Source organism: Oncorhynchus masou, chromosome 11, assembly GCF_036934945.1.
Source record: "Oncorhynchus masou masou isolate Uvic2021 chromosome 11, UVic_Omas_1.1, whole genome shotgun sequence".
In the NCBI taxonomy this organism is placed as follows: domain Eukaryota; kingdom Metazoa; phylum Chordata; class Actinopteri; order Salmoniformes; family Salmonidae; genus Oncorhynchus; species Oncorhynchus masou.
The window spans coordinates 14,638,770-14,666,592 of record NC_088222.1 but is presented as its reverse complement, the minus strand read 5'-3'; the positions used below and the strand labels follow the sequence as shown (position 1 = coordinate 14,666,592).

General features: G+C 42.6%; 1 protein-coding gene across 1 annotated transcript in view; it reads left to right on the top strand.

The window, feature by feature from the left end:
* The window catches only part of LOC135548163 (integrin alpha-2-like), a 44,071-nt gene that overhangs the window by 5,126 nt on the left and 11,122 nt on the right, over positions 1 to 27,823 (top strand). Inside the window, exons 2-18 of the mRNA XM_064977482.1 lie at positions 5,165 to 5,288; positions 13,406 to 13,515; positions 13,869 to 13,960; positions 15,722 to 15,836; positions 15,995 to 16,122; positions 16,466 to 16,614; positions 17,011 to 17,161; positions 17,370 to 17,535; positions 17,749 to 17,822; positions 17,930 to 18,068; positions 18,333 to 18,478; positions 19,055 to 19,198; positions 21,704 to 21,907; positions 22,049 to 22,179; positions 22,750 to 22,913; positions 23,108 to 23,256; positions 25,334 to 25,444. Coding sequence (XP_064833554.1) covers positions 5,165 to 5,288; positions 13,406 to 13,515; positions 13,869 to 13,960; positions 15,722 to 15,836; positions 15,995 to 16,122; positions 16,466 to 16,614; positions 17,011 to 17,161; positions 17,370 to 17,535; positions 17,749 to 17,822; positions 17,930 to 18,068; positions 18,333 to 18,478; positions 19,055 to 19,198; positions 21,704 to 21,907; positions 22,049 to 22,179; positions 22,750 to 22,913; positions 23,108 to 23,256; positions 25,334 to 25,444 — 2,297 coding nt within the window. The remainder of the gene's footprint in view (positions 1 to 5,164; positions 5,289 to 13,405; positions 13,516 to 13,868; positions 13,961 to 15,721; positions 15,837 to 15,994; positions 16,123 to 16,465; positions 16,615 to 17,010; positions 17,162 to 17,369; positions 17,536 to 17,748; positions 17,823 to 17,929; positions 18,069 to 18,332; positions 18,479 to 19,054; positions 19,199 to 21,703; positions 21,908 to 22,048; positions 22,180 to 22,749; positions 22,914 to 23,107; positions 23,257 to 25,333; positions 25,445 to 27,823) is intronic.

Sequence of the window (27,823 nt, the reverse complement as noted above, 5' to 3'; positions counted from 1 at the left end):
TACCTCTGTATACATCACTCTCTCTCACACTGTATACCTCACTCTCTCCTTCTCTCTCACACTGTATACCTCACTCTCTCCCTCTCTCCCACACTGTATATCTCACTCTCCTTCTACCTCTGTATACCTCACTCTCTCCCTCTCTCTCACACTGTATACCTCACTCTCCTTCTACCTCTGTATACCTCACTCTCTCCTTCTCTCACACACTGTATACCTCACTCTCTCCTTCTCTGTCACACTGTATACCCCACTCTCCTTCTACCTCTGTATACCTCACTCTCTCCTTCTCTCACACACTGTATACCTCACTCTCTCCTTCTCTGTCACACTGTATACCCCACTCTCCTTCTACCTCTGTATACCTCACTCTCTCCTTCTCTCACACACTGTATACCTCACTCTCTCCCGCTCTCTCACACTGTATACCTCACTCTCTCCTTCTCTCACACACTGTATACCTCACTCTCTCCTTCTCTGTCACACTGTATCGGTCCACTTCAATAAAAGGTCCTCTTTGTGCCTCTGCCACTGCCCGTCCCGGAATCCCTGTTTCCACGGTGACAGTTGGGGAACACACTGACAAGGCATGTGAGTGGTCGTTGATGATTTTAGCCAAGAGTCGAAACATTTCTCACTCATATCTTACATAGTGTGTCAGTAACAACCACTGTCATGATTCAAACAGTTTTTGTTGGAGTAGATGGACACCCAAGTTGAACTGTCAGGGCCATGTATATCACTGTGTTTGAGAAGTGTCTAAGGATCTATTCATTGTTGTTGATTCTGTACGTTATCTCACTCTCAGGGACTCTTCAGGCAGGCGCTACTTAGCTTAAAGCATATGTTAATATGGCTATAGATCACAACTCATAGGTGTGACAAATAGGAGGACAACCACATCCTCACATCCTGTTATCTGCCTACCACTTCTCTAACAGGTTGATAAGACTGCATCCCAAATGGCACCCTAGGGGCATTAGGGCTCTGGTCAAAAGTAGTGCACTATATCAGGAATAGCCTGGTCAAAAGTAGTGCACTATATAGGGAATAGCCTGGTCAAAAGTAGTGCACTATATATCAAATCAAATCAAATCAAATGTATTTATATAGCCCTTTGTACATCAGCTGATATCTCAAAGTGCTGTACAGAAACCCAGCCTAAAACCCCAAACAGCAAGCAATGCAGGTGTAGAAGCATGGTGGCTAGGAAGAACTCCCTAGAAAGGCCAAAACCTAGGAAGAAACCTAGAAAGGAACCAGGCTATGTGGGGTGGCCAGTCCTTTCTGGCTGTGAGGGTGGAGATTATAACAGAACATGGCCAAAATGTTCAAATGTTCATAAATGACCAGCATGGTCAATAATAATAAGGCAGAACAGTTGAAACTGGAGCAGCAGCAAGGCCAGGTGGACTGGGGACAGCAAGGAGTCATCATGTCAGGTAGTCCTGGGGCATGGTCCTAGGGCTCAGGAACTCAGAGAGAGAGAAATAAAGAGAGAATTAGAGAGAGCACATGTGGGGTGGCCAGTCCTCTTCTGGCTGTGCCGGGTGGAGATTATAACAGAACATGGCCAAGATGTTCAAATGTTCATAAATGACCAGCATGGTCAAATAATAATAAGGCAGAACAGTTGAAACTGGAAAAGTGGGGAATATAGGGAATAGCCTGGTCAAAAGTAGTGCACTATATCAGGAATAGCCTGGTCAAAAGTAGTGCACTTTATCGGGAATAGCCTGGTCAAAAGTAGTGCACTATATAGGGAATAGCCTGGTCAAAAGTAGTGCACTATATAGGGAATAGCCTGGTCAAAAGTAGTGCACTATATAGGGAATAGCCTGGTCAAAAGTAGTGCACTATATAGGGAATAGCCTGGTCAAAAGTAGTGCACTATATAGTGAATAGCCTGGCCAAAAATAGTGCACTATATTGGGAATGGAGTGCCATTTGGAGACGTTGGCCCCCTTACAGACCTGTTTTAGTGTTTGTCTGTGATGTGACTCACTGACTAGTTAGAAGACAACCAATGGTAAACATGCTAGGGCCTACAGAGGATGTTACCTGACGGCGAGACGATGAATGTATGATGACGTTTCTATAATGTTAACATATATAAACACCTCAGAACAGCCTCAGCTCATCGGGGCATGGACTCCACAAGGTGTTGAAAGCGTTCCACAGGAATGCTGGGCCACTTTGACTCCAATGCTTCCCACAGTTCTGTCAAGTTGGCTGTATGTCCTTTGGGTGGTGGACCATCACACAGGAAATTGTTGAGTGTGGAAAAACCCAGCAGCCTTGCAGTTCTTGACACAAACCGGTGGGCCTGGCACCTACTACCATACCCCATTCAAAGGCACTTCAATCTTTTGTCTTGCCCATTCACCCTCTGAATGGTACACATACACAATCCATGTCTCAGTTGTCTCAAGGCTTAGAAATCCTTCTTTAACCTCTTGAAACTCCCCATCCCGGATCCGGGATTGTGACTAAGCCTCAGGCTCATTAGCATAACGCAACGTTAACGATTTCTGAAAATCGCAAATAAAATTAAAATAATGCGTTTGCTCTCAAGCTTAGCCTTTTCTTAACAACACTGTCATCTCAGATTTTCAAAATATGCTTTTGAACCATAGAAATTGACTAATTTGTGTAAGAGTATGCTAAGCTAGCATAGCATTTTGTGTAGCATGTAGCACGCAACATTTTCACAAAAGCCAGATAACCAAATAAATAAAATCATTTACCTTTGAAGAGCTTCTGATGTTTTCAATGAGGAGACTCCCAGCCACATACCAGATGCGCAGTGTTTCCTGAAAGCGTCTGTGTGTAGGAGAAATGTTCTGTTTTCTACATTGCGCCTGGCTACCGAAACAACCGAAAATGCAGTCACCTACAACGTGAAACTTTTTCCGGATTAACTACATAATATCGACCGAAACATGGCAAACGTTGTTTGGAATCAATCCTCAGGGTGTTTTTTCACATATCTCTTCATTGACATGCAGTTCGTGGAAGCTTGCTTCTCTCTCTGTGCCCCATGGAAAAATACTGGCAGGTGACTTTTGCGCACCAATTTCGGCGCAGGACACCGGGCGGACACGTGGTAAATGTGGTCTCTTATGGTCAATCTTCCAATGATCTGCCTACAAATACGTCACAATGCTGCAGACACCTTGGGGAAACGACAGAAAGGGCAGACTCATTCCTCTTGCGTTCACAGCCATATAAGGAGATCATGAAAGACAGAGCCTCAAAAATCCTTGTCATTTCCTGGATGCCAAGTCATCTTGGTTTTGCCTGAAGCTCACGTTAAAGGGCACGCACAGAGAAGATATTTGTATTTCTGGACACGTCAGAGTGTTTTCTTTCGAACAGTAGCAATTATATGCATAGTCGAGCATCTTTTTGTGACAAAATATCTTGTTTAAAACGGGAACGTTTTTCTTCCAAAAATGAAATAGCGCCACCATAGGTGTAAGAGGTTAACCTGTATCCTCCCCTTCATCTACACTGATTGGTGGATTTAACAGGTGACGTCGATAAGGGAACATATCTTTCACCTGGATTCACCTGGTCAGTCTGTGTCATGGAAAGAGCAGGTGTTCATAATATGTGCGGAGTTATTAACAGTGTTATTACAATTTGATAATAGTGCCCCTAACCCTATAATATCTGAGCCGTGTAGTAGTATGGAGCAGAATGTTACAGTTCTGGAAGTGTGAGCCTCATTTCTCTATTTGTTTGAAGTGTAAAGTCCACCTGGCCTGTGTTGGGTTGGGTCTTGTTATGGTATGTGAACTTAACCTGATTCTGGTGTCACCACCCTACTTAGCAAAATGCTCTTTGTTGGTCTGCAGTATAAAATGCTCATACACCTTGTTCGGAATAATGTCTATTAAATCGATTTATATTGGCTCCCACAGCATATGTGAAGAGTAGATTTTTTAAAATGCTTTATTGGGCAAGGCTAAATCCTAACCCATTCATTCTTTCTGTGCTGGTTCAGTTCTGAAGATTTTACATTTGACATTTTATTCATTTAGCAGACGTTCTTACCCAGAGCATTTGTCATCATCATTCATCGTAATTCATTTGATTTATCCAGGATAGACCACAAAGCGACTTACAGTTAATTATTTCATCTTAAGGTAGCTCGGTAAGACAACCACATATCACAGTCATAGTAAGTAAAACCTTTCCCTGATTAAAGAAGCTATCAGAGAAGTCAGTGACATTAAGAAAAGGAAAGAACTTTCCCAGTGTTTGCAGCGTTCCTCTGTGTCTCTCTGTGTTGTTTCTGTTATTGTGATGGATGGTGTCGTGACATGAGTGTTGTTTTGTTGTCTTCGGAGGCCTAAGTAGTGGTTTGATAAACACTCATCTCAGTAGGCCCCTGTAAATACTGTGTTTTCCTTATGACCAGCCGACATGTCTGCTCCTCAGACCAGTAATCTGTACACATTGTCATGCTGCGACTTGTCCAGATAGGTGATCACTGACACAGTCACCCATGGCCAGATTCCCCCTTACTTAGCTTTACAATAAGATAATTAGCACATGTGCAGTATCACATTTGAGCTTCAGGCTGCTGTATGAGTTGTGATCTGTAATAGCTAGGTTGTCCAAACATGAAGTTGATGATTATTATCTTTGTCATTATATTCGGACCTGAAGTTAACAGAGTGGAAGAATACTTTCTTCATGTTTCACTGTGAATGCGGAAAAGCTGTTATGCTTCATGGAAGTGTTTGTATGTGTCGGCCATTCAATCACTCTGACACCTTACTGTAAATAAGACCTGACATTGCATAGGACTATACAGTATGCCTTGTTGTTTTTGTCATTGTTGTTATTTGTGTACTACTACAGGACCCTGGGAACAAGGACACACACACATAAAAGCTGAGCATTTCGTATCTCATATCACAGGTGATGAAAGTGTGTAGGAGAGTCTGTTATTTACGATGGTGGCATCTCTCTCTCTCTCTGTCTCTGTCTCTCTGTCTCTCTCTCTCTGTCTCTCTGTCTCTCTCTCTCTGTCTCTCTGTCTCTCTGTCTCTCTGTCTCTCTGTCTCGCTCTCTCTCTGTCTCTCTCTCTCTCTGCTCTCTCTCTCTCTCTCTCTCTCTCTCTCTCTCTCTCTCTCTCTCTCTCTCTCTGCAGGTTGGAACATGCCCGGGTCCTTATCCTTTAATGTGGGAACTGCTGGAGCCAAGTTATTCTCTGAACCTTCTGTAGAGGAGTTTGGATACACTGTGCAACAGTTCAGGAATCACCAGGGCAAATGGTGAGGCTACTGAGTCATGCATTGCATAGGCCGCAATGCAGAAGTATTGTGTGGTAGAATGCACTTGGTTCTGTTATTTCACAGACATAATTTAAAGGTAGCTAAATCATGGTAGAAATAGAATAATGATAATCGTACGCTGTACTACACTATGCTGATTTTGTGCTTTGTCCAGTCACTCTCACACAGAAATACAATACACCCCAGCAGAGCAGCAGACCTAAACCCTACTGTTGTATCTGGGGTCAGAACCCCTACTGGGAACATCCGTTTTCTCAAGCCACTGTTGTTCCGGTTCTTACCACTAGGTCACATGACCCTCAGCAAAGTTGGCAACGGGGCTGGATGCAGACACTTCAAACACAGTAGTGACACGCACACACACAGAGATACACATGCAGATACACACACACAAACCCTTGACAAACCACCACACATACATTATACAGTTATCTGCTGATCAGCGCAGACATCACAGTTAGACTCTTGGGTTCACGTCTTTGCTCACATACACACTTCCTGTGGTCTGTAATGCTGTCCGTCTGCATCCTGGAGACTACAGAGGAGACATTTTCCTTTTGATACGTCTATGCTTCCTTTCCTACCCGTCATAAATAAACATGGAGACTGAGGCTTAACCTATTAACTCTCTCTGTGTGGATGGAAACGTCAGTAACCAAGGAAACTAAGGCTTAACCTATGTCATATTAACTCTCTCTGTGTGGATGGAAACGTCAGTAACCAAGGAAACTAAGGCTTAATCTATGTCATATTAACTCTCTCTGTGTGGATGGAAACGTCAGTAACCAAGGAAACTAAGGCTTAATCTATGTCATATTAACTCTCTCTGTGTGGATGGAAACGTCAGTAACCAAGGAAACTAAGGCTTAACCTATGTCATATTAACTCTCTCTGTGTGGATGGAAACGTCAGTAACCAAGGAAACTAAGGCTTAACCTATGTCATATTAACTCTCTCTGTGTGGATGGAAACGTCAGTAACCAAGGAAACTAAGGCTTAACCTATGTCATATTAACTCTCTCTGTGTGGATGGAAACGTCAGTAACCAAGGAAACTAAGGCTTAACCTATGTCATATTAACTCTCTCTGTGTGGATGGAAACGTCAGTAACCAAGGAAACTAAGGCTTAACCTATGTCATATTAACTCTCTCTGTGTGGATGGAAACGTCAGTAACCAAGGAAACTAAGGCTTAACCTATGTCATATTAACTCTCTCTGTGTGGATGGAAACGTTGGCAACCAAGGAAACTAAGGCTTAACCTATGTCATATTAACTCTCTCTGTGTGGATGGAAACGTCAGTAACCAAGGAAACTAAGGCTTAACCTATGTCATATTAACTCTCTCTGTGTGGATGGAAACGTTGGCAACCAAGGAAACTAAGGCTTAACCTATGTCATATTAACTCTCTCTGTGTGGATGGAAACGTTGGCAACCAAGGAAAGGGGCTTGAAGATGTTTCTCTGTCTGCACTCTCCACTAGACAAACATTTCATCAGAGATGTTAAGTGGGAAATGAACCAACAGAACAAATAATGATACAAGTTGTATAATTGCCCCAAGGACTTACAGGGCCTTGCAAAAGCATTCAGACCCGTTGGATTTCTTCATATTTTATTGTAATACAAAGTGGAATTAAAATGTATTTAATTGTATTTCGTTTTTTTTTTTTTGCAATCTACACAAAATACTCAGTAATGTCAAAGTGTAATAAAAATGTATAAAATATATAAATTAAATAACTAAAATACAGTCGTTGCCTAAGTGTTCAGCTCCCTAAGTCAATACGCTAGCAAAACCTTTTGCATTGATTACAGCTGTGAGTCTTCTTGGGTAAATCTCTAAGAGCTTTACACACCTGGATTGTGCAATATTTGCACGTTATTCTTTTCAAATTTCTTCAGGCTCTGTCAATATGTTAGGGATCATGGCTAGCCAGCAATTATCAAGCAGATTTAAGTCTTTTTGATGTCAAGCATACCCACACCATGATGCTGCCAACACCATGCTTGAAAATGAAGAGAATCAGTTACTCAGTGTTGTGTTGGATTTGTCCCGAACATACGGCTTTGCATTTAGGCCAAAAAGTGTATTCCTTTGCTGTGTTTTTTTTCTCCCAGTAGTACTTTAGTTGCATACAAGATGCATATTTTGGAGTATTTTTTATTCAGTATATTTGTATTCTTTTCAATCTGTCATTTAGGCCATTATCATGGAGTCACTACAATGTTGTTGATCCATCCTCAGTTTTCTCCCGTCACAGACATTGAACTCTGTAGCTCTTTTAAAATGACCAATGACCTCATGGTAACATCACTGAGCAGTTTCCTTTCTGTCCTGCAGCTTAGTTCAGAAGGACAACTGTATCTTTGATCTGTCTGGTTGGTTTAATACACAATCCACAGCATAATTATTAACTTGACCATGCTTAAAGAGATATTCAATGTCTGATTTGTTATTGTTACCCATCTACCAATCACTGTCCCTCCTTCTTTATGAGGCTTTCAAAAAGCTCCCTGGTATTTGTAGTTGAATCTGTGCTTGAAATTCACTACTTGACTGAGTGACCTTACAGATGTTGTATGTATGGTGGACAGAGGAAGGGGTGGTCATAAGAAAATCATATGAACCCCTATTATTTCACACAGACTAAGTCCATGTAACTTATTATGTGATTTGTTAATCCAACTAATTTAGGCTTGCCTAAAACAAAGATGATGAATACTTTTTATAACAACTTTACACTGATTATACAAAACAAAACTGTGGGAGTCAACATGGGCCAGATTTTTCTTCCACTTTGACATTACAGTATTTTTAGTAGATTGTTGACACAAAAGATAATTCAATCAATTTTACTCCCTCTTTGTAACACAATAAAATATGAAGAAATCCAAGGGGTCTCAATAATTTTGCAAGGTCCTGTAAGTGGATGTTTTTTATATGGTTTTGACTAACAACATCCCAGGGTAATTCAACAGGTTTTGACTAACAACGTCCCAGGGCTAATTCAACAGGTTTTGACTAACAACATCCCAGGGCTAATTCAACAGGTTTTGACTAACAACATCCCAGGGCTAATTCAACAGGTTTTGACTAACAATGTCCCAGGGCTAATTCAACAGGTTTTGACTAACAACATCCCAGGGTAATTCAACAGGTTTTGACTAACAACGTCCCAGGGCTAATTCAACAGGTTTTGACTAACAACATCCCAGGGTAATTCAACAGGTTTTGACTAACTACGTCCCAGGGCTAATTCAACAGGTTTTGACTAACTACGTCCCAGGGCTAATTCAACAGGTTTTGACTAACTACGTCCCAGGGCTAATTCAACAGGTTTTGACTAACAACGTCCCAGGGCTAATTCAACAGGTTTTGACTAACAACGTCCCAGGGCTAATTCAACAGGTTTTGACTAACAACGTCCCAGGACTAATTCAACAGGTTTTGACTAACAACGTCCCTGTGGGCTAATTCAACAGGTTTTTAACTAACCTCGTCCTCCGGCTAATTCAACAGGTTTTGACTAACAACGTCCCTGTGGGCTAATTCAACAGGTTTTTAACTAACCTCGTCCTCCGGCTAATTCAACAGGTTTTGACTAACAACGTCCCTGTGGGCTAATTCAACAGGTTTTTAACTAACAACGTCCCAGGGCTAATTCAACAGGTTTTGACTAACAACGTCCTAGGGCTAATTCAACAGGTTTTGACTAACAACGTCCTAGGACTAATTCAACAGGTTTTGACTAACAACGTCCCAGGACTAATTCAACAGGTTTTGACGAACAACGTCCCACCGGGCTAATTCAACAGGTTTTGACTAACAACATCCCAGGGTAATTCAACAGGTTTTGACTAACAACATCCCAGGGTAATTCAACAGGTTTTGACGAACAACGTCCCAGGACTAATTCAACAGGTTTTGACTAACAACGTCCCAGGACTAATTCAACAGGTTTTGACTAACAACGTCCCAGGACTAATTCAACAGGTTTTGACTAACAACGTCCCAGGGCTAATTCAACAGGTTTTGACTAACAACGTCCCAGGGCTAATTCAACAGGTTTTGACTAACAACGTCCCAGGACTAATTCAACAGGTTTTGACTAACAACGTCCCAGGACTAATTCAACAGGTTTTGACTAACAACGTCCCTGTGGGCTAATTCAACAGGTTTTTAACTAACCTCGTCCTCCGGCTAATTCAACAGGTTTTGACTAACAACGTCCCTGTGGGCTAATTCAACAGGTTTTTAACTAACCTCGTCCTCCGGCTAATTCAACAGGTTTTGACTAACAACGTCCCTGTGGGCTAATTCAACAGGTTTTTAACTAACCTCGTCCTCCGGCTAATTCAACAGGTTTTGACTAACAACGTCCCAGGGCTAATTCAACAGGTTTTGACTAACAACGTCCCAAGACTAATTCAACAGGTTTTGACTAACAACGTCCCAGGGCTAATTCAACAGGTTTTGACTAACAACGTCCCAGGGCTAATTCAACAGGTTTTGACTAACAACGTCCCCAGGACTAATTCAACAGGTTTTGACTAACCAGGACTAATTCAACAGGTTTTGACTAACAACGTCCCAGGACTAATTCAACAGGTTTTGACTAACAATGTCCCAGGACTAATTCAACAGGTTTTGACTAACACTAATTCCCAGGTTTTGACTAATTCAACAGGTTTTGACTAACAACGTCCCAGGGCTAATTCAACAGGTTTTGACTAACAACGTCCCAGGGCTAATTCAACAGGTTTTGACTAACAACGTCCCAGGGCTAATTCAACAGGTTTTGACTAACAACGTCCTAGGGCTAATTCAACAGGTTTTGACTAACAACGTCCTAGGACTAATTCAACAGGTTTTGACTAACAACGTCCCAGGACTAATTCAACAGGTTTTGACGAACAACGTCCCACCGGGCTAATTCAACAGGTTTTGACTAACAACATCCCAGGGTAATTCAACGGGTTTTGACTAACAACATCCCAGGGTAATTCAACAGGTTTTGACGAACAACGTCCCAGGACTAATTCAACAGGTTTTGACGAACAACGTCCCAGGACTAATTCAACAGGTTTTGACTAACTACGTCCCAGGGCTAATTCAACAGGTTTTGACTAACAACGTCCCAGGGCTAATTCAACAGGTTTTGACTAACAACGTCCCAGGGCTAATTCAACAGGTTTTGACTAACAACGTCCTAGGACTAATTCAACAGGTTTTGACGAACAACGTCCCAGGACTAATTCAACAGGTTTTGACGAACAACGTCCCAGGACTAATTCAACAGGTTTTGACTGACAACGTCCCAGGGCTAATTCAACAGGTTTTGACTAACAACGTCCCAGGGCTAATTCAACAGGTTTTGACTAACAACGTCCCAGGGCTAATTCAACAGGTTTTGACTAACAACGTCCCAGGCTAATTCAACAGGTTTTGACTAACAACGTCCCAGGACTAATTCAACAGGTTTTGACTAACAACGTCCCAGGGCTAATTCAACAGGTTTTGACTAACAACGTCCCAGGGCTAATTCAACAGGTTTTGACTAACAACGTCCCAGGGCTAATTCAACAGGTTTTGACTAATAACGTCCCAGGGCTAATTCAACAGGTTTTGACTAACAACGTCCCAGGGCTAATTCAACAGGTTTTGACTAACAACGTCCCAGGGCTAATTCAACAGGTTTTGACTAATAACGTCCCAGGGCTAATTCAACAGGTTTTGACTAAAAACGTCCCAGGGCTAATTCAAAAGGTTTTGACTGACAACGTCCCAGGGCTAATTCAACAGGTTTTGACTCACAATGTCCCAGGACTAATTCAACAGGTTTTGACTAACAACGTCCCAGGGCTAATTCAACAGGTTTTGACTGACAATGTCCCAGGGCTAATTCAACAGGTTTTGACTAACAACGTCCCAGGGCTAATTCAAAAGGTTTAGACTAACAACGTCCCAGGGCTAATTCAACAGGTTTTGACTAACAATGTCCCTAGGCTAATTCAACAGCTTTTGACTAACAACGTCCCAGGGCTAATTCAACAGGTTTTGACTAACAACGTCCCAGGGCTAATTCAAAAGGTTTAGACTAACAACGTCCCAGGGCTAATTGACCAGGTTTTGACGAACCTCGTCCCCGGACTAATTCAACAGATAGAGAGTCAGCTGGTGGATGACACTGGGTTTATTACAAAATAACAGTAGAGATTTAGCCTGGGTAGCAGAGACTGATTCTCAAACTAGTAGAGATTTATTGTTTGGTCATTTGTAATCTTGACAAATACCCCACTTGAAACGAGGAGGGTAAAGGATAAAAACAGTGAGTCAATATAGGGAAAACCCAGAGTCCCTGTGAACCCCAAAGAATAGAGTTGCCTTGTTGTATTGAAAGCCTGAATGTATGACATCACAGAGAAATCCGGGGTCAAAGTACACTCCCTTTGTCTAATTGGCGGCTTCCTGTCTCAGAGTGTAGGTTTTGGCTCTAACACAAAGTCAGGGGACGTTTATCACCCTCTGAATCACACTACTTGCTGAATCACTATTCCTATGAAGCACAATTAAATGAGGGGAGATTTGGAATATTCCAGGAAACAACATTGAACACAAATACCAAGAATTGTATATTTAATGGTAGCAGTTCATCTAACACCAGCAATGAGAAGCACAACACAATAGTGTGTATTCTGAAGCCAGTGGAAGGCGTGTTTCTCTTCTTTGTGACACCAGGTTTGCGAAGAACTTTGCCCACCGTCCATCAAGTCCTGCATCCAGCTGATGCTATGGACTTTCATTCAGTCTTTACTAGGTTTAATATCACACCAACATATAGATTTGTTTGCAATAGAACATCATACAGGTATTCCCAGAATTCCAGATGTACCCTAATGAATGGCCAATCAAAACACAGCAAGACTTCACTGACACACCCCAATGGCCATAATTTCAGTATGTCTGTGCCCACTCTTTCTCAGTCTGAGTGGTGCTGTTGTGTTGTTATACTGTACCTCACAGGATGTTGTAGTGAGTCCATCTGTGTGTCAACAGTTTAGAAACGCTAGGTGGTCTGTCTGTCCACACTGTGTAGTCTAGCAAGGTGGGGCTTTCCTCCATGATGTGTCATGTGTAATGGATTGGGCTCTGTGTGTGTGCGTCTGTGTGTATATAAGCTAATCAAGAAAGGGTAATATGTGTGGCTGGTTTTTGTGGGAGGGTGTTTGACATCACATTGTGTAATGTAGTGGGCATGTGTGTCCTGAATGGCTGACTCACATGGTGGTAATGCTGTGTAATCACTATGGTTACCCAGCTCCTGATCCACGAGCAGCAGACAACGGGACTGCCACTGATTATGGCTCTCTCCTTCTCATGCAGCAGAGACTGAAAACATCCCCTTACAGATGTAGGATCTTAATTTGAGCCAGTTTGTTACAGCAGGAAAATAATCCTGCAGCAAGAGGAAATGTGAATTATTATGTGGATTTATATAATGGACATTTATTTTATAGGGATTGAGACATTTTTCGTAAGGGGAAATCAAGTCTAACATTCTAAAGTCGAAATTACAATTTTTAGAAGCCTTTTTAAACCTCGAACACACTACAAGTTTGTATTTCCTGCTGTGCAGGAAAATTCTCTGCAACAAAAGAGTGATCAAATTAAGACCCTACATGTCTGCACTTTGCCCCTCAGGGTTAAGGTGCTTGTTATACCTTCCACCCTAAGATGAACTGTGATGATGTTGGTAGAGTATGTGTTTACCTTCCACACCTGTAGAAAAGGACAAACTCTGCTTACAGATCATGTTACTCTAATTGTCTTGTTGTGAATGTATGGTACTGTATCCAACTATTTCCTGACAATGGCATTACAGTAGTTGCCATTAATGAAGTAATTTAGATATTCACACCATTGTAAGTAATTATTTGTGATGTGTGTGTGTGTGTGTGTGTGTGTGTGTGTGTGTGTGTGTGTGTGTGTGTGTGTGTGTGTGTGTGTGTGTGTGTGTGTGTGTGTGTGTGTGTGTGTGTGTGTGTGTGTGTGTGTGTGTGTGTGTGTGTGTGTGTGTGTGTGTTTCCCCCCAGGTTGCTGGTTGGTTCTCCCTGGAATGGATACAACCAGGACAGGAAAGGAGACGTCTACAAGTGTGAGATCAGAGGGGCCAGTTCAGGATGTCAGAGACTCAACCTGCAAAGTAAGACAGCTCCAGCTATTTTCTATAACCAACTCTTATTCTTTTAGCAATCCTTGTGAGACTCGTGTAGTGTTTTCTTGTGTTTTACCATAGCATTCCTTTAAATCTCTTTGAATCCTGTCAAATCTGTCGGTCAAACAGAATTATGGCCACAGAAGTTAGGATGGGATTTTGTTCAGAGTTGAGAGTTCTCATTGAACTCTGTGCTCATTTTGTGTTTTCATGAATGTTAGTAAACCTCTATAATTACACAATGAGAATGTATTCAATAACACTTTAAAGTGTTTTTCTTATTACAGCATAATTATTCCTGTAAGTACAGTGTACTAACTGTTCGTCCTCTCCTGTTACAGACTCAGTCAGCATATCAACAGTGAGTAATGTCAATGTCAACATGAGCCTGGGGCTGACCCTAACCCGTACAGCTACAGAAGATACATTTATGGTAAGCAGGTTTTACATCACTACTTCTGTACAGCTGTAGAACTACCCTAACCCTAGCTGCCCTAACCCAAGATACCCTAACCCTAGATACCCTTGCTACCCTAACCCAAGCTACCCTAACCCTAGCTATCCTAACCCTAGCTATCCTAACCCTAGCTATCCTAACCCAAGCTACCCTAACCCAAGCTACCCTAACCCTTGCTACCCTAACCCAAGATACCCTAGATACCCTAGCTACCCTAACCCTAGCTGCCCTAACCCAAGATACCCTAACCCTAGATACCCAAGCTACCCTAACCCTAGCTGCCCTAACCCAAGATACCCTAGATACCCTAGCTACTCTAATCCTAGCTACCCTAACCCAAGCTACCCTAACCCAAGCTACCCTAACCCGAGCTACCCTAACCCGAGCTACCCTAACCCGAGGTACCCTAACCCTAGATACCCTAACCCGAGCTACCCTAGCTACCCTAACCCTAGATTCCCTAGATACCCTAGCTACCCTAAGCCTAGATACCCTAGCTACCCTAACCTCAGCGACCCTAACCCTAGATACCCTAACCATAACCATAATAATAATAATAATAATAATATCCCATTTAGCAGACGCTTTTGTCCAAAGCGACTTACAAGTCGGCTGGGGCCACTACTTTTACATATGGGTGGCCCCAGCGGGAATCGAACCCACGACGCTTGGCGTTGCAAGCGCCATGCTCTACCGACTGAGCCACACAGGAACCATAGCTACCATAATCCATAGCTACCATAACCCTAACCATAGCTACCATAATCCATAGCTACCATAACCCTAGATACCCTAGATACCCTAACCCTAATCCTAGCTACCCTAATCCTAGCTACCCTACCCCTAGATACCCTAACCATAGATACTCTAACCCTAGATACCCTAGCTACCCTAACCCTATATACCCTAACCCTAAATCTAGATACCCTAGATACCTTAACCCTAGATACCCTAGCTACCCTAACCCTAACCATAGCTACCATAACCCTGGATACCCTAGATACCCTAACCCTATATACCATAGAAAACCTAACTACCCTAAACCTAGAAACCCTAACCCTAGATATCCTAATCCTAACCCTATAGATACCCTAACCCTAGCTAACCTAACCCTAGCTACCCTAAGCCTAGCTACCCTAACCCTAGAAAGCCTAGATACCCTAAGCCTAGCTACCCTAACCCTATCTACCCTAACCCTGGATACCCTAGATATCCTAAGCCTAGCTAACCTAACCCTAGCTACCATACCCCTAGATACCTTAATCCTAGCTACCCTAATCCTAGCTACCCTAAACCGAGATATCCTAGCTACCCTAATCCTAGCTACCCTAAACCGAGATACCCTAGATATCCTAAGCCTAGCTAACCTAACCCTAGATATCCTAAGCCTAGCTAACCTAACCCTAGATACCCTAACCCTAAATAACCTAACCATAACTATCCTAATCCTAGCTACCCTAACCCTAGATACCCTTGTTACCCTAGCTACCCTAACCCTAGATACCCTAATCCTAGCTACCCTAAACCGAGATATCCTAGCTACCCTAAACCGAGATACCCTAGATACCCTAGCCCGCACGGTCACAAGGGAAAAATGTATTCATGCTAAGTAGATTTAACCTATATCTGATTGTACAGTTGAAAAACTTCTAGAAAATCAGTTTGGGATTGGCTGATAGCCTAAAGGTTGTTTTGGATGTTTTACCGTCTGTCTCATGCGTCTTCTTTTCCTGGTAGACATGTGGACCTCTGTGGGCTCAGAAATGTGGCAGTCAATATTACTACCCAGGGATCTGTGCAGAAGTCAGCCCTCTCTTCAACCCCCTGTCTTCATTCTCACCTGCCCTTCAGAGTAAGAGTCCACAATCATTTTTCCATGTGTATCCTTAGAATAAGAATTCTGTATTGTTTTCATTCATGTATTGATTAAAAGTATAAATTAAGTCCTACTGTATATCATATTTAACACCCCTTTGTAATTGGAGTTATACATGGCTACCATCTTTCCAGCTTGTGGGGGTCCCATGGATATTGCTATTGTCTTGGATGGCTCTAACAGTATATATCCCTGGCCACCAGTTGTGGCTTTCCTCAAGAAACTGTTGGAGAACTTGGATATTGGACCTGACAATACTCAGGTAAGTGGGATCACAGTTATCAGTGTACTGTTCATAATTTCTGTACAACATCATTTCTGTACATAATTTCTACCTGGGCTCAGGTAGAATGAAATGCCACGACTGCCATTTATTTATAGGTATTATCAAAAGCCGGATGCAATCGACGATGCAGCTTTTAAAGGCAATGTTCCTGCGTTCTAGATCTCATTCAAGATAAAACATGCATATTTCGTCTCATTTTGAAATTGCCTTTAAAAGCCGCATTGCCGACAACCCACTGTCGGATTGAATCCTGGCCCAAGTAAATGACATGCATTTGTCCCTATCAGTTTGTTTGTTGACTTTATGTTTTTGCTTTCAGGTCAGTATTATACAGTATGCGGTTGATCCGGGTTTTGAATTCTATCTGAACTCCTACAAAACCAAAGACTCAATCATTGCAGCCGCAGCGAACATACACCAGAAGTCAGGCCTGGAGACTAACACCTTCCGGGCCATTGAATTTGCCAGGTGCGTCTCAGTGAGCAACACTTTCCTTGCCTGCAATGCCAACATTCTCAGTAATTTCCTCTTGTTTTCTGGTAGTCAATGGGTCCTTATGTAACCGTGACCTCATGTATTCTAAATAAACATATCCTGCCTCTGTTGACTCAACATATTTATAAAAAGACTTCAACAAAAGGATTAGAACCTCTATTTGCAAACTGAAAACCCCCCAAAGAGGGGGTTAGAATGGAACACTTGAATAGAATAGAAAGGAATACAACACTTGGAAGAATGGAATTCAATGGAATCCAACACAATAAAATGTGGTCAGAACAAGCGTTTTAGAAGCTATGCTTATTGCTATTGACTAGGGTTTGAGATGGATGTTGCTGTTTGACACATATTGAGTGTGCATCTCAGACGGCAGGCGTTCCTGCCTACGAACGGTGCCCGACCTGGAGCCAGCAAGGTGATGGTGGTGGTGACGGATGGAGAGTCTCACGACAAGGGCCTCAAAGACGACGTCATCGGGAAGTGTGAGCAGGAGAAGATCACCCGGTTTGGTATTGCTGTAAGTTAATATCACATTTAGCTTGACGTATATATATCTAGGTTTGTCTCTCTTTAGCAAAAGGCACATAGGTATACTTATATACAGTGTTGAGTGTGAGGTATTAACATTTACTGTTTCCCTTTATAACATGACATGTTTATGTTTGATTAATCTTCCCTTTCATTCTAATATAAATCGCTTTAAGATGTATTATTTATGTTTCTAGGTCCTCGGGTATTACATAAGGAATGACATTGACACTAAAAACCTGATTGCTGAGATCAAGTCCATCGCCAGTACCCCGACAGACAGGTACTTCTTTAATGTGTCAGCTGAGGAAGCTCTGCTTGAGATCGCTGGAACTCTGGGAGACAGAATCTTCAATATAGAGGGTACACTACCGTTTTCTAAAGTCATTTATTCTGATTTTTTTAAATTGAGGTCAAATTTGTATCCATAATGAAAAAATATCGACTTATATACATTCCAGCAATATGAATGGACCTTGAAGACATGTTACCTTTTAAGAAGGTAGCAGTCTTACTCTGTACAGGACAGTAAACAAAGCCACTAATCTTTTCATTGTGTGTTGTCTCGAGAGACAGGTACTGGGAAAGGGGGTGATTTTCAGATGGAGATGTCCCAAGTGGGCTTCAGTGCCCACCAAACCAAGAAGCAGGTATGTATGGGCTATGGATACTATCACACAAACCTCCACATGTATTTCCAACCTGTAAGCCACGATTCAGCATGTTTAAACAGGCCATTCTCTCCCACTTGTTCTAGAATATGATGATGCTGGGTGCAGTGGGGGCCTATGGCTGGAGTGGTACTGTGGTTCACTACACTCCTCAGAAATCAGACATCTTCCCCAAGACGGCCTTCGAGAACATTCTAGAGGACAGAAACCACAGTTCACTATTAGGTATGTGAGTTTGATATGTTTTACAAGTCAATATTTGCTCCTTCATCTTCATTTTAAGCGGTGCTATTTTATTGTTGGTTTATCATACAGCACCAAGCCATTCTTACGCCTCTTGATTTTCCAACAATTTCTAAGCCAATTTGAATGTTTATTGGAGCTCAAACTAAATATATCTTGATTTACAGTGTGACTGGCAGAAAAACCACTAGCACAGGATATTGTTACAGATCAGTCCATAATGTTCTGTTTGGCTGTTCGGTTCAGGCTACTCTGTGACAACGCTGAATGATGGCAGCACGGAGTACTACGTGGCTGGCGCTCCTCGGTCCAACCACACTGGACAGGTCATAGTGTACATCATCAACAGCAAAGGACAACCCACTGTCATAGACTCCCAGAGAGGAGATCAGGTATTAGGGTGGGACTGGCTGACAGAGAAAAGCATGTGCCTTTTTTCTGGTGGTAGATGTCATAGCTTTCTATTATCTCTGTTCTCTCTATTATCTATGTGTGATCTATCATATCTGACTTGTTAATGTTGTTATCCTTTGTTTCTACTCACTGGCTCTAAAGATACTGTGTGTTCCATTTAGAGATAGGCTCTAAAGATACTGTGTGTTCCATGTGCTTACTATTCTGTAGATAGCCTCTAAAGATACTGTGTATGTGCTTTCTATTCTGTAGATAGGCTCTAAAGATACTGTGTGTTCCATGTGCTTACTATTCTGTAGATAGGCTCTAAAGATACTGTGTGTTCTTTAGAGCCAGTGAGTAGAGCCAGTGAGTAGTGCTTTCTATTCTGTAGATAGCCTCTAAAGATACTGTGTGTTCCATGTGCTTTCTATTCTGTAGATAGGCCCTAAAGATACTGTATGTGCTTTCTATTCTGTAGATAGCCTCTAAAGATACTGTGTGTTCCATGTGCTTTCTATTCTGTAGATAGGCTCTAAAGATACTGTGTGTTCCATGTGCTTTCTATTCTGTAGATAGGCTCCTACTATGGCAGTGTACTCTGTCCTCTGGATGTGGATAAAGATGGTGTGTCTGATATACTGCTGGTCGGCGCTCCCATGTTCATGAATGAACAGAAGAAGGAGACTGGGAAGGTCTATCTCCTCTCTTTCACCAAGGTAAGCCACACATACTGCACTGTGCTGTATTCTACTGTACTGCACAGTGCTGTATTCTACTGTACTGTACTTTACTGAAAAGTGTTGTACTGTACTCTACTGTACTGTAACCTACTGTAGTCTACTGTACTGTACTCTACTGTACTGTGCTGTATTCTACTGTACTGTACTCTACTGTACTGTGCTGTATTCTACTGTACTGTACTGTACTGTACTGTACTGTACTGTACTGTACTGTACTGTACTCTACTGTACTGCACTCTACTGCACTGTGCTGTATTCTACTGTACTGTACTCTACTGTACTGTACTCTACTGTGCTGTACTCTACTGTGCAGTATTGTACTGTACTCTACTGTACTGTAACCTACTGTAGTCTACTGTACTGTACTCTACAGTACTGTAACTTACTGTAGTGTACTGTACTGTACTCTACAGTACTGTAACTTACTGTAGTCTACTGTACTGTAGTCTACTGTACTGTTACCTACTGTAGTCTACTGTACTGTATTGTACTGTACTCTACTGTACTCTACTGTAACCTACTGTAGTCTACTGTACTGTATTGTACTGTACTCTACTGTACTCTACTGTACTGTAACCTACTGTAGTCTACTGTACTGTACATTGAGATACTCTGAGATATCTACTGCAGCCCTCATCCTCCACATACAACACCCGTTCTGCCAGTCACATTCTGTTAAAGGTCTCCAAATCACACACATCCCTGGGTCACTTGTCTTTTCAGTTCGCTGCAACTTGCGACTGGAACAAGCTGCAACAAACACTCAAACTGGACAGTTTTATCTCAATCTCTTCATTCAATAACTCAATCATAGACACTCTTACTGACAGTTGTGGCTGCTTTGCGTGATGTATTGTTGTCTCTACCTTCTTGCCCTTTGTGCTGTTCTCTGTGACCAACCATGTTTGTACCCTGTTTTGTGCTGCTACCTTGTTGTGCTGCTGCCATGTTGTGCTGCTACCATGTTGTGCTGCTGCCATGTTGTGCTGCTACCATGTTGTGCTGCTACCATGTTGTGCTGCTACCATGTTGTGTTGCTAACATGTTGTTGTCATGTTGTGTTGCTACCATGCTGTGTTGTCATGTGTTGCTGTCATGCTGTGTTGTTGTCTTAGGTCTCTCTTTATGTAGTGTTGTCTCTCTTGTCGTGATGTGTGTTTTGTCCTATATATATATATATATATTTTTATCCCAGCCCCCTTCCCCACAGGAAGCCTTTTGCCTTCTGGTAGGCCGTCATTGTAAATAAGAATTTGTTCTTAACTGACTTGCCTAATTAAATAAAGGTTCAATCAATGTTTTTTTTATACTGTACTCTACTATACCGTAACCTACTACAGTCTACTATATATACTGTACTGTACTCTACTGTACTCTACTGTACTCTACGGTACTGTAACCTACTGCAGTATACTATATGTACTGTACTGTACTATACTGTACTCTACTATACCGTAACCTACTACAGTCTACTATATGTACTGTACTGTACTCTACTATACTGTACTCTACGGTACTGTAACCTACTGCAGTATACTATATGTACTGTACTCTACTCTACTCTACAGTACCGTAACCTACTGCGGTCTACTATATGTACTGTACTGTACTCTACGGTACTGTAACCTACTGCAGTCTACTATATGTACTGTACTGTACTATACTGTACTCTACTATACTGTACTCTACTCTACGGTACTGTAACCTACTGCAGTCTACTATATGTACTGTACTCTACGGTACTGTAACCTACTGCTGTCTACTATATGTACTCTACTCTACGGTACTGTAACCTACTGCAGTCTACTATATGTACTGTACTGTACTATACTGTACTCTACTATATGTACTCTACTCTACGGTACTGTAACCTACTGCAGTCTACTATATGTACTGTACTCTACGGTACTGTAACCTACTGCTGTCTACTATATGTACTCTACTCTACGGTACTGTAACCTACTGCAGTCTACTATATGTACTGTACTGTACTATACTGTACTCTACTATATGTACTCTACTCTACGGTACTGTAACCTACTGCAGTCTACTATATGTACTGTACTCTACGGTACTGTACTCTACTATACTGTACTCTACTCTACGGTACTGTAACCTACTGCAGTATACTATATGTACTGTACTCTACGGTACTGTACTCTACTATACTGTACTCTACTCTACGGTACTGTAACCTACTGCAGTATACTATATGTACTGTACTCTACTATACTGTACTCTACTCTACGGTACTGTAACCTACTCCCAAAGCTTTCTCATCACAATGCCCAGCACATCTTCCTAAAGCCTTTCATCTCTTTTCTGAGGGCAGACCCAATGTTGTATATTTCATCTAATGCTTTCACTTTGGTCTCCACACCACAACTTCTGAGCACAGTGGTTCAGGACATTCTGAAAGAGATCATCCTAAGCACACTTACAATATATTCAATATGAATTATTTTGCATTGGTGTTTCTAGGGCATCCTAAGTGACCAGGGGATCCTGAGGGGTCCGTCCCCGGCGGACAACGCTCGTTTTGGGATGTCCATCTCAGCGGTGCCTGACCTCAACATGGATGGTTACAGTGATGTAGTGGTGGGAGCTCCGCTGGAAGACAACAACAGGGGGGTCATTTATGTCTTCAATGGGGACAAGAAGAAACTGAGGACACAGTGTTCTCAGGTAGCGACAGGACTCAACACTGTCCTCTGAATACAGACCTGCTGATGATGCAGATGGTGCTCAGGCTGTTAGAAATCAGTCAACGTGAGCATTGGATGTGAGATCCAGTTGTGAGATCATCTTTTATCCTGTTCATTTCAGAGAATCCTGGGCTCCAAGCTGGACCCTGCATTGAAGTATTTTGGGCGGTCCCTAGACGCCAACTCTGACCTAAACGATGACACCATCCCAGATGTATCAGTGGGGGCTTATGGGAAGGTGGTCCAGCTCTGGTGAGATTTGCTAGTTTCTTCTCTTTTCTTTGTATTAACCCTGTTCCCCCCCCCCCCAACTATATCATTTTGTTTCCCACAATTCCAACACGTCCCACTCAAGTTGCCAGCTGTTCTTAGCAGCTGGCCAACTTATTTTGGGTGAAAGTAACTCTAAACCAAACCAATGGAATTACAGTAGGTTGTGAGAGAAACATCCAATACTTGTCTCCTCAAGTCTTAGTTGACTGAGGGAGATGTGCTGTCTCGTGGACAGCTTGCTATTAACTGTGTAAACTAATTGAGTATTGTTATCCCATTCCTTCTCCATTTGAAGAGCAGAACAGATAGCTGAAATACAATAACATCCATTCCCCACTGGGTCTGACACTGCTGCTAACCACTTCTACATAGCTGCTGATGTCCATTATAACATTATTTAAAGAATGAATCAACCAGTCAGTCAACCAATTAACCAATCAATGAACCAATAAAGGAATCAATCAATCAACCAATCTAAAGTTGACTCCCACAGTATGACTTTATGATTAGGATATGACAAGAAATCTCAGTAGACTGTTCCTCTCCCAGGTCTCGAGGTCTGGCCGTGGTGACAGCGAGGGCGACCTTTAACCCTGACAAGGTCAACATCCTGAGTAAGACGTGCAGGGTCAGTGGGAGGCTGGTGTCCTGCTTCAATACCACTGTCTGTTTCAGTGCAACCTTCAGGCCCAAGATACCTGTAGGACCTGTGGGTAAGCCCTGCTTTCCTGTGTCAATCTATCTCTCTCTCATTCTCCTTCTCTTGCCCTCTCCCTCTCCCTTCCCCTCTCCACAGTCACTGTCATATCAGTGGCCACGTTCAGTATTACAGGGGCTTCTCACATCATAGCAATGGTCTTAGCGTCCTCTAATTGTGTCTTGTTGCCTCTGTTACGTCTCACCTCAGCTCTCAGGTACAACCTGACTCTGGATGCTGATCTCCAGTCGTCTCGTGTCACCTCCAGAGGTCAGTTCAGTAACTCAGAGAGAGTCCTGCAGAAAGACATCCGGATTTCCACCAGGGAGCTCTGTGACACCTATGAGGTTTTTGTTCAGGTAGATAATATGAAATTATGGTTTGCTGAATGAAGTGTGTCTGGTTTTCCTCCTTCATCAGGACTTATTGAATGACTGTGTTCATTTTGAATGGAGGAAGCATCCTTTCAACACTTAAAGGGACAATCTGCAGTTGAAACAATAACAAAGCATAACCACTCTCAAATTCAGACAGAGCTATGGATGCAAGGACTCACCAATCCATGATATACAAATTATAGTTTTAACCATGTTTTGAGGCTATACAGTTGTTGTTTACATTGTTTACAAACATTGGAGTAAAACAAGCTTATGTTTAACCTCTCTGGGATATTTGGGACGGTAGCGTCCCACCCCGCCAACAGCCAGTGAAAGTGCGGGGCGCCAAATTCAAAACAACAAACATCTCATAATTAAAATTCCTCAAGCATTCAAGTATTTTACACAATTTTAAAGATCACATTCTCGTTAATCCAGCCACAGTGTCTGATTTCAAAAAGGCTTTACAGCGAAAGCACCACAAACTATTATGTTAGGTCACCACCAAGTCACAGAAAAACACAGCCATTTTTCCAGCCAAAGAGAGCAGTCACAAAAAGCAGAAATATAGATAAAATTAATCACTAACCTTTGATGATCTTCATTAGATGACTTGTTACACTTCATGTATGTTTTGTTTTTATTAATTTTACATTGGCGTGTTATGTTCAGTAGTTCCAAAACATGCGATGATTTTGCAGAGAGCCACATCAATTCACAGAAATACTCATAATAAACATTGATAAAAGATACAACTATTATATATGGAACTTTTGATAAACTTCTCCCTAATGCAACCGCTGTGTCAGATTTCAAAAAAACTTTACGGAAAAAGCACACCATGCAATAATCTGAGTACGGCGCTCAGAGACCAAAACAGCCAAAGATATATCCGTTATGTTGTGTAGTCAACATTAGTCAGAAATAGCATTATAAATATTCACTTACCTTTGATGATCTTCATCAGAATGCACTCCCAGGAATCCCAAATCCACAATAAATGTTTGATTTGTTCGATAAAGTTCATAATTTATGTCTAAATACCTTCATTTGTTGGGGTGTTTGGTAAACAAATCCAAACGCGCGTGCATGTCCAGCCGAAAGGTCGAACGAAAAGTCCAAAAAGTTATATTACAGGTCGTAGAAACATGTCAAACTAAGTATAGTATCAATCTTTAGGATGTTTTTAACATAAATCTTCAATAATGTTCCAATAATGTTCCAACCGGAGAATTCCTTTGTCTATAGAAAAGCAATGGAACGTGAGGTAACTCTCACATGACCGCGCGTCACGAGCTCGTGCCTCTCTGCCAGACCTCTGACTCATTCCCCTCTCATTCGGCCCCACTTCACAGTAGAAGCATCAAACAAGGTTCTAAAGACTGTTGACATCTAGTGGAAGCCTTAGGAAGTGCAACATGACCAATATCCCACTGTATCTTCAATAGGGAATTAGTTGAAAAACGACTATATTTTTCACAGGTTTTCGCCTGACTCGTTCTATTATACTCATTATACTCACAGACATCATTCAAACAGTTTTAGAGACTTCAGAGTGTTTTCTATCCAAATATACTAATTATATGCATATTCTAGCTTTTATGGCTGAGTTGCAGACAGTTTACTCTGGGCACCTTATTCATCCAAGCTACTCAATACTGCCCCCCAGTCACCAAGAAGTTAAGGTACTGATGATGTACGACAGTTGAACTTAGCTCATGAGGCATTTATAAGTTATATTCTTCAAGAATCAATTGGTACATGTCATTAATATATCAATCTCTTTAAAAATAAATATATTATTATTTGAGGAACATTGCCAAGACTAATATTTACATGTATGTATAAACATTAAAAAGGATATAAAGTACACTACATTGCTGTATTCTCATGTGGTTTTCCTTTTACAATTCCAAAAATGTTACTAAGTTCTGATCCTGTAGAGAATTAGCTATGTACAGTATGTAGCTAAAATGTTGTACAATGTTTGTTGTGTTGCACATGTTCCCAGTCAAATTAATTCAACAAATCAAATAAATCCTATCTTATTGTCTGCCAGGAGGCCCCTGACTTTGTGAGCTCCATCGGTCTGCGTGTGGACATCGCTCTGCATGACCCAGACTCCAGTCCTGTTCTAGATGTCCTCCGTCCTACTTCATGGGAATTCTTTGTGAGTTTCAATAATATGTGATAGAGTATACAGTACCAGTATAAAGTTTGGACACACCAACTCATTCCAGGGTTTTTCTTTATTATTATTTTTTACTATTTTCTACATTGTAGAATAATATTGAAGAAATAACACATATGGAACAATGTAGTAAACAAAAGTGTTAAACAAATCAAACCATTTTATATTTGAGATTCTTCAAAGTAGCCACCCTGTGCCTTGATGACAGCTTTGCACGATATTGACAATTGCTTGAAGTTTTTTTAAATGTCTATTGATGGTAGTATCTGTGCTTTATGTGTTAGTGCAGGGCTAGGGTTAGCGTTAGGGCTAGGGTTAGGGCTAGGGTTAGGGTTAGGGTTGGGGCTAGGGTTAGGGCTAGGGTTAGAGTTAGGGCTAGGGTTAGCGTTAGGGCTAGGGTTAGGGCTAGAGTTAGGGCTAGGGTTAGGGCTAGGGTTAGGGTTAGGGTTGGGGCTAGGGTTAGGGCTAGGGTTAGAGTTAGGGCTAGGGTTAGCGTTAGGGCTAGGGTTAGGGCTAGAGTTAGGGTTAGGGCTAGGGTTAGGGTTAGGGCTAGGGTTAGCGTTAGGGCTAGGGTTAGGGTTAGGGTTAGCGGTAGGGCTAGGGTTAGGGTTAGGACAAGGGTTAGGGTTAGGGCTAGGGTTAGCGTTAGGGTTAGGGTTAGGGTTAGCGTTAGGGCTAGGGTTAGCGTTAGGGCTTGGGTTAGGGTTAGGGTTAGGGCTAGGGTTAGGGCTAGGGTTAGGGTTAGGGCTAGGGTTAGGGCTAGGGTTAGGGTTGGAGCTAGGGTTAGGTCTAGGGTTAGTGTTAGGGCTAGGGTTAGGGTTAAGGTTAGGGTTAGAGTTAGGGCTAGGGTTAGATTTAGGGTTAGGGTTAGGGCTAGAGTTAGGGTTAGGGTTAGGGTTGGGGCTAGGGTTAGGTCTAGGTCTAGGTCTAGGGTTAGGGTTAGGGTTAGGATTAGTGTTAGGGTTAGGGTTGTGGTTGAGGCTAGGGTTAGGGTTGTGGTTAAGGTTAGGGTTGTGGTTGAGGCTAGGTTTAGGGCTAGGGTCGTGGTTGAGGCTAGGGTTAGGGTTGTGGTTGAGGATCGGGTTAGGGCTAGATTTGTGGTTGAGTCTCGGGTTAGGGCTAGGGTTGTGGTTGAGGTTAGGGTTGTGGTTGAGGCTAGGTTCAGGGCTAGGGTTGTGGTTGAGTCTAGGGTTGTGGTTGAGTCTAGGGTTGTGGTTGAGGCTTGGGTTAGGGTTGTGGTTAAGACTAGGGTTAGGGCTAGGGTTGAAGTTGAGGCTCGGGTTAGGATTGGGGTTGGGGCTAGGGTTAGGGTTGTGGTTGAGGCTAGGTTTAGGGCTAGGGTTGTGGTTGTGGCTAGGGTTAGGGTTGTGGTTGAGGATAGGGTTAGGGCTAGGGTTGTGGTTGAGGCTGGGGTTAGGATTGGGGTTGAGGCTAGGGCTAGGGTTAGGGTTAGGGTTAGGGCTAGGGTTGTGTTTGAGGCTAGGGCTAGGGTTGTGGTTGAGGCTGGGTTTAGGGCTAGGGTTGTGGTTGAGGCTGGGGTTAGGATTGGGGTTGAGGCTAGGGCTAGGGTTAGGGCTAGGGTTGAAGTTGAGGCTCGGGCTAGGGTTGTGGTTGAGGCTATGGTTAGGGTTGTGGTTGTGGTCCAGGCTAGTTTTAGGGCTAGGTTTGTGGTTGAGGCTAGGGTTAGGGTTGTGGTTGAGGATAGGGTTAGGGCTAGGGTTGTGGTTGAGGCTGGGGTTCGGGTTGAGGTTGAGGCTAGGTTTAGGGCTAGGGTCATGGTTGAGGCTAGGGTTAGGGTTGTGGTTGAGGATCGGGTTAGGGCTAGATTTGTGGTTGAGTCTAGGGTTAGGGCTAGGGTTGTGGTTGAGTCTAGGGTTGTGGTTGAGGCTAGGGTTGTGGTTGAGGCTAGGTTCAGGGCTAGGGTTGTGGTTGAGGCTAGGGTTAGGGTTGTGGTTAAGACTAGGGCTAGGATTGTGGTTGAGGCTAGGTTTAGGGCTAGGGTTGTGGTTGAGGCTAGGGTTAGGGTTGTGGTTGAGGCTAGGTTTAGGGCTAGGGTTGTGGTTGAGGCTAGGGTTAGGGTTGTGGTTGAGGATAGGGCTAGGGTTGTGGTTGAGGCTGGGGTTAGGGCTAGGGTTGTGGTTGTGTCTAGGGTTGTGGTTGAGGCTAGGTTCAGGGCTAGGGTTGTGGTTGAGTCTAGGGTTGTGGTTGAGGCTAGGGTTAGGGTTGTGGTTGAGACTAGGGTTAGGGCTAGGGTTGTGGTTGAGACTGGGGTTAGGATTGGGGTTGGGGCTGGGGTTAGGGCTAGGGTTGTGGTTGAGGCTAGGGTTAGGGTTGTGGTTGAGGCTTGGGTTAGGGTTG